We start from the raw sequence: 17,280 nt of genomic DNA, 5'->3' as shown, positions 1-17,280 counted from the left end.
CGTTTCTGCACATGCTCAGGTCAGTCGTCAAACCTTATGTCATCTGTCTCCCCCTGCCGGCCACACCCGGAAGTACAACAGCCTACAACATGAGCGCAACCAGAGCTCTGCAGTCTGCACTGTTACAGCAATAGAGAGAATGTCCCGCGCTCAGCCCCTCCCCCCATTACCTGGTCCCCTCACACCCGTCATGTAACACTACCGTATTTATTTTATTATTATCCGGCCATTTAATCTGTGACTCCATAATACTGTTAGAACCGGTCTAGCGATGGGCTGTGTGCTGAGCAGCTACACTACACTTCTGGCCTTTAATCTTATAATTGTATCTGCTGTATACCCGGAAAATCTCAGGTATAATACACACAAATGTACCCCGCTTCCAAGAGCCTTGAAAAGGGTGTTGTGTGCGCATTATACCCGCATACAAGTTTATTTAATGCAGCAGGAACGCTCCATGAGAGCGACTGCGCAGCGTTAACCCCTGCGATGACACAATGCGGAACTCAAGGAGTTAACGCGTGTGGGGACCAAGTCCTTTTGCACATAATTCCAACCCACCAAGTTAAAACTGTCAAAATAATCATTACAAATAAATTAATTCAACAGCAAGGGGCTTCCAGGTCAGTCACACTCTGCAGCAGATGACAGAGGGGTCATGAGATTAAAAAAAACACACGCATGCACCCATTATTAATAATAAATAAAACATTATTATTACGTAACTAATTACTGATTGCCGAGTAGTGACATCTCAGGTCGCTGAATATTGATGGATTCACCAAGTGATGTCATAGTGGTTACATATTTTATTTTTTATCTTTTTTCCAATACATTGCATTTGATGATAAATTAATCTTTAGGTTACTGATCACCAGCCAGTGTCCTGACAGGTGTGTGCGTGTTATACACAAGCACTTTGTGTAAAGTTATACCTGCGCGTTATACACAGGTGTGGATCATACCTGGGATTTCACATCATATATATTATTACTGACGCTGTCCTACCAGTTAATTAAATAAAGGAGACAATTACTAGATCTATTTAGCTGATATACCTAGTGGGGTCTCTTTATAATATGAAAATGGGAATCAAAACTATATTTTATTCAGTATGGTGTACTCTTTTTTTTTTCTCTCTCTCTCTCTCTCTTTCTCAGTGGCTGCACCATAACTACAATTGTTTCTGCTCCTTGAGAGCTATCCCTCCACTAAAACCATTAGTAAACTGTCAGGTTATTTAATATTTTTCCTGTGGTGTAAATATGTATCAAATCAAGTTTATATACTGGATATGAAAGGAATTTACCTAATGTATCCATTTGTCTTAGTCTGTTCTCTCTGTGTGTGTTCTCTCTCTTTTAACCACCTATACAAAGGCTGCATGAAGCAATCAATGACATTCATTTGTCTTAACTTATTTGCCGATTTAGTCACCACCATTCCACTGACACCAATAGGACAGAAGTAACAATAATGGGAGGAATAGCCACGCAGGTCTGCTTTGAAGTAGATATAGGTTTAAAATAACTATGTGCCCTGAAATCAAACCGAAAACGAGAACACATACAGTTGTGATCAAATTGTGATTTATTGCAATGCGTATACAAGATAAATATCTCCACTAATGATTGTGTATAAAAAATATCAGGAGACAAAAGGAACAAAAGATAGCAGCGGCTTTAGTGCACAACCTACACTACAGAATGTGACAGTGCACGCAGTAACGGGTTTCCGCATATACTTGGTGGAATGGATTCTGGAGGAATCCCTCAAATCAATTAAGTGGAATGTCGCGGAAAAGCATTCACATACCTGCTCACTGCAAGTGTTACAGCTATAGTCTCGCATTACATGATTTTTTTTAATTAAGGTGGATGTGCAAAATAGCAATAAATAATAAAGGGTTAACCCCTTCAGGACCGGGATTTTGATACTAACGTGTCGCTAAAGGACCGGAGCCGTTTTTGTGTTTTTGCCATGTCTTTCTTCAACTGTAATTTCTCTCTTATTAATTGGTGCACCCACACAAATCATATATTGTTTTTTTTAGGACAAGTAGGGCTTTCATTTGAAACCATATTAAGCTGGGTAGTACATTGTTTTGTTTGAAATAAACTGGAAAAAGTGGTGAAAAAATGAAAAAAACGCATTTTTTTACAGTTTTGTATACATACAAATTGTACACACATTGAACCAATGGGAAAAAATTATCCCAAATATATTCATTGAGTTGTCCTGATTTGGAAACCACCCAACATGGCCAGGATTTTCATCTATTTTGACCAGTATAGGGCAAATATTGCTAGGCATGCATCGTGTTTTTGAAATGTAATTTTTTGCAAATTTGGCATGGTAGTCTAATAACTGCAATAGTTGTCACAGATACTGATTATCCCCCCAAAATTATATGTTTATGAAAAGTAGATAAGTCAAGGTGTACAACTAGGGTCATTTTGACACTTTTCAAACAGGGATTTTATCGCCAGTTGCTGCCAAATTTTGAGGTATTTTTATATTTTTTTGGGTTTTTTTGCATATGTTGCAATGTTGCTTTAGATTTTATATTATATTTTGTATAGAATTTGTGCAACTGCAGAAAAAAACACCAAATTGTGTTCACCAACATCCCCCGGTTCCAACAAGGCCTCACATGCATGGTTCATGCATTTTTTGAGGAAGCTATGAGGGCAAAACTGGAACATGCGCATTTTCGTTTTCACATTTGGAATTTTCAGAAATTGGTTTCCTGGGCCCATATCCCATTTGGGACATTTTGGAAGCCCCCCGCTGTAAATTACCCCATAAAAGTATATATTTATGAACAGTAGACAAGTCAAGGTGTTCAACTAGGGTAGTTTTGACAGTTTTCAGCTAGCCATTTCTTCACTCGTTTCTGCCAAACTTCACAGGGAAATTATTTTATTGCGTTTTTAACGCATACATTTCAATGTTGCACTGAATTTCTTGCACACCATAAGTGCAACAGTGGAAGAAAACACCACATTTTGTTCACCAAGATCCCCTGATTCCAACAAGACCTCACATGCATGGTTCATGCATTTTTTGAGGAAGCTATGAGGGCAAAACTGGAACATGTGCATTTACATTTTTTTAAATATTTTTTTTATCAGATTGCTTGTAAGTGACAGGTTTAGGCCGCTGACATCAATCAGGGAGACCGATCAATAATCAGCGACTTAAAATGTCACCGACAAGTGATCAGGTAATAATTATGATTATTTCATTTATTAATAATTTGTGTTTTTTCATAATTACCCTAGATGACCCCTCTCTCTTTGTAGAGCAGGGTCATCCGTGGGCTGCCATAATGATCCGATCACTCCTATTGGCCAGGAGCGATCTGATCAGCCCAGCATTTGACCTGGAAGCACCCTGGACTTTCAGGTCAGTGCTGGTATTTTTTTTATTATTATTTTTATTATTTTTTTATTATTTTTTTTATTTATTATTTTATTAGTATTTTTTTTTTTTTTTAAACTCTTTCAATGCTGATGCTCCATTGAAGCACAGCATTGATTGATATTTAGTCCCCACAAGCTTGTGGGGACTAATATTAACCCCTGCAATGCTGCGATGGGGGTCATAAACAATCGCAGCATTGAAGGGGTTAATTGAGGAAGAGGGGGGGGGTAGGGGTTAACTATGGGGGGTGGGGGTGGGGGGGGCTGGTCTCCACACTAATGTGGAGACCAAAGAGCCCTGTCTCCCTGTCCCTGAAGCTGCCTCTGGCAGCTGGGACACAATCTCCAGTGGACTGGAGATTGTGGGAGAGGAGTCTCTCTGATCAGCCCTACAGGGCTGATCAGAGGACTTCTGGGGGTTCGTTTTTGCTGCTGGAGGTCTGCCCAGGCAGACCACCAGTAGCAGAACCCCCTAAAAAACGGGAATTAACCCCTTCAATGCCGCGATCGCGGCATTGAATGCAGCGATCGCGGCATTGAAGGGGTTAACGCTGCACTGATGCTCTCATGGAGCGATCAGGCAGCAGGGGGGTGTTGGATCAGGCCCCCACAATTGTGTGGGGACCCATTCAACACCCCCACCCCTTCCCTGAAGCTGCCTGTGGCAGCTGAAACAGCGATTGCAGATTTTTCTGCAATCGCTGTTTCTGCCTAGAGAATCACTCCGTGGGAGTGATCGTAGGCTTGGGGGAGGGCTTAGACAGGCTGTGTTGTCTGCCCAGGACTCCTGGGCAGACGGCAGCAGCAGCGCCCCCGCGATCACCGCGATTGTGGTGATGTGGGGGCGTTTTTTGGAGGAGACGTACCTGGTACGTCCCGGTCTACCGGTGACTGTTAACCAGGAAGTACCAGGTACGTCCCGGTACGGAAGGGGTTAAACGCACTGCACATCCAGCTGTACCGAAGCAGAGACACGTATGCATTTACTAAACTGGGAGTTTGCAAGAATGGAACCTTTCAACTTCCCAGCTTCACCATGCATTTTAAAACGGCTGTTTCATATGGAAATTCTATATAATGCAGTATATAGAAAGAACGCGGGCAAATTAAAGCCCATGTAAAATTACTCAAAAGCCATACCACCTTCTCCCTCACAATTGTGGTCAAGAGGGCATTTTAAAATCATAAACAAATCACAACAAGCATTTTCATTCTAAGAATTAAAGATGTGCACGGCAAACTAAGGGGTTTAAATCACCAACGCAGGAGTTTGTAGCAGAATACCTCCTTCACCATACACTATCAAAATGCCAACCCCAGTGAGCCTCTCCTACAATAGATGCTGAGCCAGCCCTGCGTAACGCAGTTAATTCAGTTACATGTTAATGAAAATCTTCCCACTTGTTTAATTATGCAGGGTCAGCTCAGCTCTTCATGCACCATGCCCAGTGATAATAAAGCATTCTGTATAAAAGTTTCTATACATGAAAGTTTATACATAAACTTCCTTTATATTTGCAGACCTAGATGCTGCCATTGTTGTCAGTCATCCATAGTGTGCATGCAATAGTCATTAGTCAGAGCGACAGGCCAGGTTACTAACAATGAACCAGAGGATGTATGATAAGGAACCTCAGTGTCTGGAACACATACAAATTGGTACATATAATATGCAGCTGCTTTAAAACCACAATATTTTTTTTAAACGTGATGGCAGTTCCCCTTTAGGGAGCTGATTCCACAATTCTCCTGTGTACTCCTGCTTTAGTGAATAAACTCCGATGAAAGCTGGAATGGCATTCATATAGTCTTCACTGCCAGAAAAACCTTAAACTGTTGTTGAAACAAAACCCATCAACAATCAGGCTTTTACTGCATATACACTGCCTTCCAAGTTTATTGGATAATGGTTGGACTCTGTATAATACATTTTTTTGGAAGAAATATAAAAAGGCATGGAATGTCAAGATATATAAATCACAAAAAGTCAAACTAAGACACTTTGGTTTCATAATTAAGACTTAAGAATTAAGACTAATGTTTCAATATATGCATTTTTCAGCTATTACATTCTTTGCAAAAAAAGTTTGGATAAACTATGGCAGCAAATCCATAGTTTCTTGGATAGCGCTACACAAAAAATGCGCGTGGTGCTATATTATGTTACATCATACACACCATGCTCTTATGTGGGTGCTAATATATATTATATATATAGTTTGATTGGCTAAAAGTTTCAAGTTTTTTAAAAATGTAAGCTTAGTTAACCATTTCGTAAACAAAGGAAAGAACCTATGAGATCTGGATTTTGCCAGAGCAGTACTGTAAGCCTCCAGTAGGATTTCAACAGGATTGTAAACCGTTTCTTTACTCCTTGGAGATTTCAAGCCCCTCAGTGTGACTGTGCAGACCCATGTTGATTAGCCATGGTCTGATGATACAGAAAGAATGAGTCTGAATAACCTCAGCCTACTATGCAGACACACTGGGTTTGATTAACCCATACTCCACTGCTTTGGCCAGACACTCCTTGGCAGCTTTGGCCACTGGTCGTTTCTTCTCTTCTTCTTCATTGTTTGCCAGAACAGTCAGGATCTCAAACATTTCACTTTCCATCAGCTTCTCAGCTAGCTCACGGTCAGCCTCCATCATGTTAAGGACAACGATTGCCCCACGATGTTGTAGTTCCATGTTTTCACTAAGGAGCAGGCCCTGTAAAATCTCCATCCAGTGGGCAGTCTAAAAAGATTATTAAAAAAACCTTTAAAATCTAAATACTTCCAGATGTGTATCTTAACATCCAAATGTGGCTGGTAATACCAATAAGTATTTGCCAACTTAATTCTTACTGAAACAATGTATTCACGATACACAAAGCATATAGAGAGGACTGGGCCAAGTGTAGCCATCAGGCAGGATTTTAGGTTCTTAAAAAAAAATATTTTATTTTTACAGAAACTCCACGGTAGCAGATCAAGGACTACTTTGCTATTTTTAATTCATGACTAGGAGGAAAAACATATTTTAAAAAGCTGGTCGTATACTGTTAGAGCTTGATTATAATACACGTCATAATGTTACGAGGGGGTAAGAACGTATGTACATTATACACATCTACAAGAACTTGGCATTCATAAACATTGTTTATGTCTTTTTTATGCCTGAGCAAAATATTGTTACATGAAGCTTTCCTCCTTACCACTTGTGTGATCCTTTTACAAAGCTCAGGCTGTAGAGAAGTCAGCATGGCGAGCGTTCCAGCTGCTGCGCGGCGCAAAAGCTCATCATCTTCACCGCTATATAAAATCATTAGTTTGAGGCGGTCGGACCCCTCTGCCATAAACAAGTCCTGCACCTAATAGAAGATCGGACATGTAAATTAATGCTGGTCTGAGGTGTCCAATGCATAAAATCATGCAATCTTACTTACATTTTCTTCTATGCTGTAAGTGCCACAACTGAACGATGACCCAATTTATGTTCAGCTACATCTGATTACACTCTTACCACACATGCACATTTTTTTATGTTACAGATGGCCGCATGCATGCTTTTCATATTAACCCATATTACTTTTTTTTCTTAATCTACTGACAAATGGTTTTGGGGTAGTGTTTTTTTTTTATATATATATATATTTTTTTACTTGTAGTGGAAGGGCTAAGGTGTACTTTTTTTTCTTTTTTGGAAACTTTTTTTTTTAAATTTTATTTAAAATGTTTTGGTTTTGCAATGTTCCCAGTGCAGTATGGTTGGAGATCCCTTTGGGGACATCCCATACATTGTTTCATGCCAATCCGTTTAATCTTTTTAATTTATTTAATCCATATTTCATTTTCCCCCCTATTATTTATTTAAATTTTTTTGGGGGGGGGGGAAACTATTTTTCTCCCTCTCCTCCTGATTATAATGTGATCAGCAGGAGGGCTCCATAGCCCTCCATTGCAGGTACATACCGAAAGAGAATGCCCCATTGAGTGGTCAGGCATTCTTTTAATGGCAATGTACCAAGGTCATTAATACTGGCTTCTGCTGGCTGTCGATACATATACCTACAAAGTCAGGATGTTCCTGTACGTCCTACATGCGTAGTTACATAGTTCATAAGGTTGAAAAAAGACCTTCCTATTCTTGATCCAAAAGAAGGCACAAAAACCCCTGTAATTAAGCTACTTCGAATTCTCCCATCAGGGGAAGAAAATTCCTTCTTGGCTCCAAGAGGCAATCGGATTTCTCCTTTGATCAAGAAGCTCTAAATATTAATGATATTCTATTTATAGCCCTGTATGTCATGCCTTTCTAAGAAAATATCCAGACCCCATTTGAAGGCATCTAGTGTATTTGATAACCCCACCTCCCTTGGCAGTGAATTCCACACCTTTATTGTCCTCACTGTAAAGAATCCCTTCCTTTGTCGTCTATGAAACCTGCGCTCTTCCAGTCTCAGAGGGTGACCTCTTGTTCTTTGTACATTTCTGTTAATGAACAGGTCACTGAAGAGCTCTTTATATTGGCCCTGCATATATTTATTTTCTTGCCACAAATTTAAATGAGGTACAGGTACGCCCTAAGCAGACTGAAAGGGTTAAAAGAAAGTTTCAGATAACTGTCACACAAAATGAACCTCAAGAGGGATGAAGTATGACAATCTTTATCTGGAAACAATAGCCATTTGTTACACAATCACAAAATAATGAACCCAAGGAAAGAGCGGTTTACTCATATGGCTTTAGGATTAGTATTATGGTTCAGCGCTCAGGCTGGTAATAATGTGAAGCGTTGTCCTGCTTACCTCTTTGCTCATTGCAAGGTTGCACATGCACTCAGTAGAAGCTCGTCGAATCATCTCATGCTCTTCAAACATATAACCTTCTATCATTGGCACTGCTTTCTCTTTAATGATCTTACCCCTGCAGGATAAAGGACAGTTCTTTAGAGCAATACAGATAAGCCAGACCATGAAAAATGTTTATATGCTTGCAGATAACAGGACATTTTAGAACGATTCCTATCAATTTGCTTTCCAGGTTTTGATCTATGTTATGGGCATGAAGTAACAGATATGGCAAATGTTACATGGACACTCCAGCCATCGTATGCACTTTAATGCGTATGACAGATTAACTATCCTTTTAACCTTTCATCCGGCCCCTTTTGCAAATGCATCTGGAGGAACTCTGCCGAAGCTGAACGCCGTGCAGGAGATGCACTCGGCCGAATGAATCTCCCAGCACGTTGTATACTCACTGCCTGCCAAGCGCTGGCTCTGCTGAATGCTGCGTGCGGGGTCTGTTTACACTCCATGTGTAAAGCATTCCCATTCATTTCAATGGGAGCACTCTCCGGACACTGATCTGGCTTCTTGAGCTGTCAATCAGTGACAGGAGCGTACTTCCATTATGTCAGATTATGGGGAAAGAAATCAGATTTTGCAACATATCTTTATTTTTTTTGTTTTGGAAGAATACATATTAAAGTGCCCACAGAAGGTAAGGGCTACTCACACCGTACTTTATAGAAGTGGTGTATTAGAGTTTCCTTTTAAATAGGGCTATTTAGGATTCTCTACTATACCTGCTATAACATAATTAATGTTCATCTCTACTTTTACAGACTCACAAGATAATTTAAGGCCGTAGACATCACGTTTGTACAAGCTGCTATACCATCTGCTGCAATATTTGCGAGGAGTCAGAGAAACATCCACAAATATGCCTATAGTGAAGCGCTCTATATACCAATTTAAATAATTTATTCAGCATTATAATAAGTACCTTAATCGCTCACTAATTCCTGCCAAGTTTGTCAGCGCCATTAACGCCTCAAAGTTCTGTAGTCCTGTTCGATCAAGGTGTAGCAGACTGACCAGAGGCCGAACCACCTCATAAATCTATTGGAGAAGCAGAAGAGGACAATTTAAGGCATAAAGGGAGAGCAGGTTTTTCTAAACTTAATAAATCAAAGGCTTGGGTTCCAGTTGGACTCATAATTGGGAGCATAATAAAATACTTCTTTAAATGATGAGCATTACACAAAAGTTTCTATACAAAAGCATCCTTACCCTTTCACCTGGAAATGCAATTTCTGGGTTTGAAGTGATGGTTATCTTTGCCAAGGCCTGAGCTGCTTTTGTCTTCCCACCATCTGTACCTTCCAGAGCAAGCGGTATTAAAGCCTACAGAAGACACAGAGAGGGATGTAAAATGTTTGCTTGGCCTTAACAAAGCTCATGATATCCAGACTGCTGCAGGAAAGGAAAGGTGGATTGAGAGAATAGATAGCAGATAACATTCCTTTTGTTACCTTTCCTCCTCCTTGAGCCACAACATTCCCTCGGTCTTCAGCGTTCTCTACTAAAGCCAAGAAGACTCTAAAGAGTAAAACGTAACAAACATTCACATTTCAGAGCTCACACTTTAGTGTATCTAAGCAGATGGTAGTGAATCTGGCTGGTCCATGGTAATTCTCACCTAGATATCAGTTCCCTGCAAGAATCTGTCATTGCTGGACTTTCATTTTTCACCATGCAGGACAGAGCAGACACCACACCAGCCACCAGTAACTTCTGAACCCGCGACTCGACAAATTCCTTCTTATCCTACAGTTACACAAACAGAAACACAGATCGAGCCTAACTGGACTTCAACAATGTACCTCAATAGATAAAGCAAAATATGCAGTGGGGTCTACTTTGATTTTCACAAGCAGGGCGATGCACGCTTTCTTAAGTTGAGCTGGAAAATAAAAAAATCTCAATTTCCTCCCATTGGCATTAATGGGAGTCCGTGGAAGAGAAGCAGGCTGATTTACATGAAAACTGTACCGTAACATGCCATACATACATATACTCCGAGTATAGATACACTTCAATGATTCAACTGCTATGGTACATGTCATGGTACTAAACAAATAGATGGAGAAGCTTTGGCTCACCTTCGGGTGTTCCTCGGGAATATGCTGCTTCGCGTATTTCGCCAGCTCCAGCATTTGAGGATCTATCTGTTCACGATCATAGCTGTTTGTACAATTCACCAAAGTAGATGCAACCGCAAAAAGCACAGTCTTGTCCTGTGACTGTGGAAAGAGTAGACAAATTAGAAATAGGCCAGTTTATTCCTACCAGGGATCAGGGTGGAATACCGTGTGGGCATCTACTCACAGCACAATTACCCATTATGGCTGAGTTGTGGGTTAAATTTAATGGGACCTGTCCATGCAGACCATGTCAGGCAGGCTGATAACAGCAAAGGCTTAGTACGCTATTTTAAATTACATTAAATAAAGAGGTCTTCACAGTTCATATTTCTAAATGGGGTAAAATAAATTATGCAAAGTACTACATTAAATCGGAAAACAGATTATTAGAACTGCCGATGCCCGTTACAAATAATCCAGGACAGTCCTTTACTGCAATGTGTAGATAGCAGAGCACGTTAATGTGTGAACCTTTACGATACGATCTCCATGTTACTAAGTTATGTGCTATTCCAATATGATTACTGGGAATGATTGCGTCTCTACAGTACAGGGCTTACATTTTTAACAGAAAATTGGAAATGTTAAGAATCAAATGCCATGATACACAACTTAATGTAGGTTAGACTTATTTAGGTGGCAATGCTGACAGCAGGTTACAGCAACTTGGCAAGCTATAGTTTAACAATCAAGATTAGAATGGGATTTAGTACCTTTGCCAGTGTGAACATTGCTTGCAATGCAGTCTTGTCTTCTACAAATTCTTCCTTGACATCTGCATCAAACGTAAGGTAAGCAAGGCCTTCAACTGCCCAACGCCGAGTACTTGGCTGAATGGATTCATTGCAGAGCCACCTTCAAGGACAGCAAGCAGAGAGGGATTACACAGTGCGGGGTTAAACAAGCAAGTCTAATTACTTAGAATCCAGCCACCAATTTATTTTCATAAACATAAGTAATTGATTTACTTGCGGCATTGCTTTGCTAGTTTGAGAGTAGATCCTTCTGCAAACTGTTTCATACTGAAGTCTGTCCCTCCTGCTGACCCCAGCTTACACAGACCCTACGAGGCAGAGAATTGGACAGACGGACCAGGTGCTCAGACATTTATAAAAGGCTTGTAACAGAGAACCTGGCTAGGTGTGTTTATGATAAGGAAACAAAACAAAAAGTATCACCTACCACCAGGGCTCGTATACGGATGGCGTCGTTCTCATTCTTCTTGTATATGTCCTTTAGCAGTGTAACACCATTGGCGGTGATAAAAGAGGCTCGTTTAGCCTTGCCTGCAGCGTGGATCAGTGCCTCTACTGCCACTTGTTGGTCAATTTCTCGTTCAGATCCACAGAGAGATATAATACTCTCCATTATACCTGTAAGTTCAAGAGCACGGTTCCCAGCCTCAGAGGGACCCTGCAAGAGGCAGGAGACGGTCTGTATTGCTCGCAGTTTTCCATCCATGCCGTGGCCTTCAAAGCAGCCCCTACGATTACAACAGAAACTATAAATGTCTTGCACACATTGGACTTTCCTTAATCATCTAACAGAGATGTCAACTAAGGAGGTAACAGATGTCAGACTTATTCCTCCTACCGAACGTAGCTCTCGCACAGCTTGTGGAAGTTTTCTCTTTCAGCATCACACTTCAGGTCATCAAAAAGCTTGTTAAGAAGAACAGATGCACTCATTCTGGTTGTGTCAGTTACTGCAAGGCTCCCCGGGACCTCTACAACTGTGCCACCTACTTCAAGAATTTTATTTAACCCTGGATAAGAGAATTATCTGTAAGATAAAACTGCTTGGCAGCTAATGGCAAAGTCATGTATCAGCATGCGTATTAAAAAACGAAATGTTTCGTCTATACAGTGAGGATATAAAGCTTTGTATGTGTGCAGCAGAAGAAGCCGTGTGTACATCTTCTATGACTCAGTTACAAAGAAAAACCGATATGAGCACAGTCACTATAAATAACTACAAGATTTATGCATTCTATGACAATTTAGTGTATACTTACTCCAAGAAAAGACACAAATGGATTAAAAAAAAGGTTGTGGTAAATGAAGTCAGCCTGATAAGGAGTGCCATATCTTTCGTGTTGTTAATTTGTTAGAAATGCCAAATGTATTATTACGCTCTTTCCATAGTAGTCCACAATTTTGAAAATACATTTATTTTTATATTACAAACCTGGAACCTTTAAGGCTGGAGATTGACTCCAATAATCACACTCAACGAGTTCTAAACAACTGGCCTTGTGTTTTCTGTAAATAACACTGATTAACTCACCCTGATCAATGACCCACAATGTCATTCCATTGTTGGGATCACGCAGCGATTTCCGAGGGACCACCTTGATGAGGAGGTTCAATGAATTTTCCCTTCCATGTGATGAAACTGTAGCTTGTGTCAGCATCTCCAGCAGGTGGTGGATCATCACCTTCAACTCTTTGGAAGGATCTTTGAGGAAATATAGAAGAAGACAGGTATAAGTCATTCCTCTTTAACAATGTGTTAGGTGACATTTTTTGTGGTTGCAAAAAGTCTCATGAGTCAAAGGTTTCCTTACCCAAAACAATTGCGCCTTCTTTCCCTCGGATATCCTTTTTCATGCCCTCCTTTAGAGCATCAAACATGGTATGCAGGACACTGCATGCCGCCAAAGAAATAGACTCATCATCTATAGCCATGATTGAACAAAACCTCTCCATTCCCACCGCACTAAGAATTGCCATGGTCTGGAAAAGAAGTCAATAAATTAAGAAACAATCAACAGTTTTCTTTACAACATATACAGACCACAGTGTCTAGGCAGGTCATACTGCATATGCCAAGTGCCAAAGGACATTGTACATCGAAAGGCTGAATTTGACTTGATATGCACCTGTCTACTATAATACTGCACTACGTTTACGTTAAAGCTAAAACATATTCCAATCTAAATGCAGCCACTGAAATGACCTGCATGTGTCATTACTGTTTTTCATTTGATAACATACAACATTGTTAGTTAAATGGAAAGGAATAATACTATACTCGGGGCTATAAATCACTAAGCAGGATGTCTTACTCTAGACTGATGACCGGTACAGAGTCCGACCAATGTCCTCATAGCAGCCAGCATCAAATCAGCTTTCTTAGTGTCCAAAAGGCACTGCAAAAGTCGAACCCCATCACTCTGAAAAATCTTTTCGGCCCCAGCATCTTCTCGAGCCAAGACTACCAAATTCTGGGCTGCCTGGAACATAAAAGGAAGACGAAACAACAGTCAAAGAACGTCATGCGAATGTCTGTGATGGCTCTTGTCCCGTTACATCATTAAATAACTACCTTTTGTTTCTTTTCAGTGTCTTTCTCATCCGGGTCCAACAAGATCTGAAACATTTGTTCGACTCGGGAGTTGGTAGAAGACATGAGTCGGACCTGGGGACGAAACAAGGGAGGTTATTTTAAAAAATGTCCTCTGTGTCAATAGTGATATGTTAGAAGAATCCACGGAAATTTACATGAGTGCTTTTCTAACACCACAAATTTTGTAATGTCAAATTTATACAGCATGTACATGCTCAATGTTTCTAACAGGACAGTTACAGTTGACAGGGGTGTTATAGACCCTTTGTGTAAATCCTTAATTTAGAAACTATATTTTGTTTCATCCAACCAAAAGTGCCCAATTACAAATGTTTGCCCTGGGTCCCCTAGGCAGATGCCAAGGAGGTTGGTTTAGTTAGCTGAAGCAATATTTTTTTTAGCACTGCCTTGAGCAGAATTGTGAATATGACAACAGCATTGTGAGGTGTTGTCTGAAGACCTGTACTTCTTCTGGACCAACTTTAGGCCTGATGCCTTGAACAGTCCGTATGGTGTGATTTACCTTCTCCTGTGCCTTGACGCCAAGGGTTCTTAATGCCTCCTGAAATGCTTTATTTTTGGGTTCCAACACAAGGCATCTTTGGAGATCGAGTATTGCTTGATCTAACCGGCCAAGATGCTCCAGGGCCTGGCTGCGCCTAAACAATGCTTTGACATCACCTCCATCTTCCTCAATAGCTGGAGAATGATACGTTAAGTAGCTTTAGAAACTTGGTGTGCTAATCTTTAATAAAGCATTACACAAGAGCATGAACATACTGAAACATTTACATTACAGTTAAAATTACCTTTTGATGCATCATCTTCTGCTTTTTGGTAATCTTCCTGCAACAACAAAAATCCCCCCGAGTTTCAGGTAGCTATAATAATAATATAATAATAATAATATGTAGATCTTTACTAGATGCACGGTTTTCTTATTGAGAATTATATTCCTCTATTCTCTAATCCATACAACCCTTCAGAGATCCCTTTACAGTATAAAACCAGAACTCAGTGATCATACAACCACTGTGTAAATGGCGGTCACTAGGGCAAGCATCTCTAGTAGTTGCCCCTATGGGGCTGCCAGAAGTTGACAGCCTGAGCATCACTGGGCTCCCAGCGGCATCTTTTAGAGTTCTAGCCCTATTATCCAACCAATAAAAGTATCTCACCCTCTGATCAATTCATATCATTGATAAGAAAATGAATAAAAGTTCAGATTACCAGTTTCAGATAGCAGGCAGCCCTATTGCGATGGAGAACAGCTGCACTGGGTTTGTCAGTGGAGATGTTGATTGCTTTCGTATAACATGCTAATGCTGCTTTGTAGTCTCCGGATTTAAAGTGCTTGTTGCCTTCTTCTTTAAGGCTCTCGGAATTTACCTTCAGAACAAAATAATATTAAGATTCAGAGGATGAGAAGCATTTGAAAGTCTTTTCAGTATATTGAAAACATTCATGGCGTCCTTACTGAGACCCATAAAACATTGACAGAAATGGATAAACAGTAATAGATGTGGTATGGCGGACAGCGGAATATCGGCTCGGTCACCAAAAGTAATCATGGCAATAATTAAAAGGCCATAAAACATGCCAGTATGCTATGTTAACATTTGTGTTACAACAAAGAGAGAAGAAGAAGCTACTGTGTCCAAAAAGAAAAGCCAGCAGAGAGAAGAGACTACTGTGCCCAAAAGGAAAGCCAACAGGGAGAAGAAGGGACTACTGTGCCCAAAAGAAAGCCAGCAGAGAGAAGAAGAGACTACTGTGCCCAAAAGAAAGCCAGCAGAGAGAAGAAGAGACTACTGTGCCCAAAAGAAAGCCAACAGAGAGAAAAGAGACTACTGTGCCCAAAAGAAAGCCAACAGAGAGAAAAGAGACTACTGTGCCCAAAAGAAAGCCAGCAGAGAGAAGAAGAGACAACCGTGGCCAAAAGGAAAGCCAGAGAGAACAGAGAGAAAAGAGACTACTCTCAGATAACTTCAGACAATCCCAGATAACTTCTGCTTTAGAAAACCCACCAGGTATTGACTTTCTAGAACGTCAATTTCTATAGATGAGCTTAACAATGCCACAGATCTACAAGAAATATATATACACACACACGTTATATATGAAATGTTCCATATTCCAAGATGCTTGAAGAGCTCAAATTGTGTACAAAAAGGGCCATATACACACACTTCCAACAACTTTGATCCTGTTACACATGTTTAATGTGGATCTGGTATAATTGCATTAAAACCAAGATAGTGAGAATTAAAAGTTAAAATTAAAATCTTACAGCATATTAGAACCATTTGGCTCATCTGGTCTGCCTATTTTTCCTGATGCAAAGACACAGAGCTTTTAGGTTCAGGTTCGCTTTATGCCTATCCAATGCGTGTTTGAATTCCCTCACTCTATTAGCCTCTACCACTTCTGATGAGTGGCTGTTCCATTTATCTACCGCCCAGCAGTAATCTGTAATTTTTAATACCAAGCTTACAGGTGAATAATAAATTCTTTTAAAGAAAGGATTCGACCTCAATGTCAGCACACCTGTCAACGTCAAGACTTTTTATTTATTTCATTGATAAATACTTTCCATGCTTATAACTGCTCTATCCAACAACTATGCTATTCCTCACTTCTTAGCATTTGATGAGCATGAGTTTACACTCAAGCCGGCAGAACGTATCGGTATCTGTTTAGAAAGTAACACTATTTAACAATCGCTGGCTCAATGAGCATCTCATTCTGCTGAGCAAACTCTCTCCTCTCGTACCAAGTCAACGTTCATTCATTCATTCATGCATCTGACCTTTTCTGTGCAAGTCTCTCCCATGTTGCGCTTTTAAATGCGAAGGCCTCAACCAGCGCCCCAGCGTTTCCCAACTTCTGCTGCCGTCAAACTGCTTTGCTAAGCCGCTTCTCACCCAGTGTTTTCCCTTTTCTGGAACCGCCCCTTTGATGATGATCTAAGGAGCGCCGTCGCCCTAGATAATACCTAATAAGGAAGTGGCTGTCAGACATGCCTGTGCTCCATGTACAGCTCCCCCTACCTGCGCTAGTGATGTATTGCAGGCAGGTGGAACAGGAGCTTAAATAGGAAGAGAGCTGAGGGTTATATGGGCTGTTAGTGCATATTATTATTATATATATTCTAAATTAACATCACAACTCTGAGTTATAAGTGGCAATGATTAATGAACTAATATACGAACACTCTATAAACATTACATTTGGTTCACCAAATAGGTAGGAAGAACATGACTTGCACCCATGGCACCTGTCTAAGCTGCCCCCTAGGGCTTGGCTATAGGGGGATGCTCAGACAGGCGCCCGCATTATCTGGTCGTCTGCCTCTGTTAAAATGTCACATTTCTATTTTGAAATGCTTAACAGTATCCCCTTATATCTATCTCGCATTCTTCATTATCTCATACTTGGTAGTGTATGGTGTTAATTTCTGTGATAACATTTTTACTCCATAGGAAATAATTTCAGAAAATCTGATTGTGATTAAAGAGTTTATTAAAGTATG

At 40.3% G+C, this 17,280-nt stretch overlaps 1 protein-coding gene across 1 annotated transcript; it reads right to left on the bottom strand.

Annotated features, from left to right (window-relative positions):
• Positions 1-5,690: 5,690 nt before the first annotated feature.
• UNC45A (unc-45 myosin chaperone A) lies at positions 5,691-16,720 on the bottom strand. The gene is made up of 20 exons (XM_053464382.1): positions 16,558-16,720; positions 14,979-15,137; positions 14,558-14,594; positions 14,272-14,447; positions 13,728-13,820; positions 13,468-13,635; positions 12,967-13,135; positions 12,687-12,857; positions 11,994-12,165; positions 11,583-11,883; positions 11,369-11,463; positions 11,114-11,255; positions 10,359-10,499; positions 9,896-10,023; positions 9,729-9,795; positions 9,487-9,600; positions 9,200-9,315; positions 8,218-8,335; positions 6,625-6,780; positions 5,691-6,164 (listed from the first exon to the last, which is right to left on the bottom strand). Exons 1-20 carry the CDS (start codon positions 16,579-16,581, stop codon positions 5,898-5,900), a joined length of 2,814 nt encoding a protein of 937 aa, XP_053320357.1. The 5' UTR covers positions 16,582-16,720; the 3' UTR covers positions 5,691-5,897.
• Between the last annotated feature and the right edge of the window lie 560 nt (positions 16,721-17,280).

Source organism: Spea bombifrons, chromosome 4 (genome assembly GCF_027358695.1).
Source record: "Spea bombifrons isolate aSpeBom1 chromosome 4, aSpeBom1.2.pri, whole genome shotgun sequence".
In the NCBI taxonomy this organism is placed as follows: Eukaryota; Metazoa; Chordata; class Amphibia; order Anura; family Pelobatidae; genus Spea; species Spea bombifrons.
This window is presented reverse-complemented; position numbering and strand designations above follow the sequence as displayed.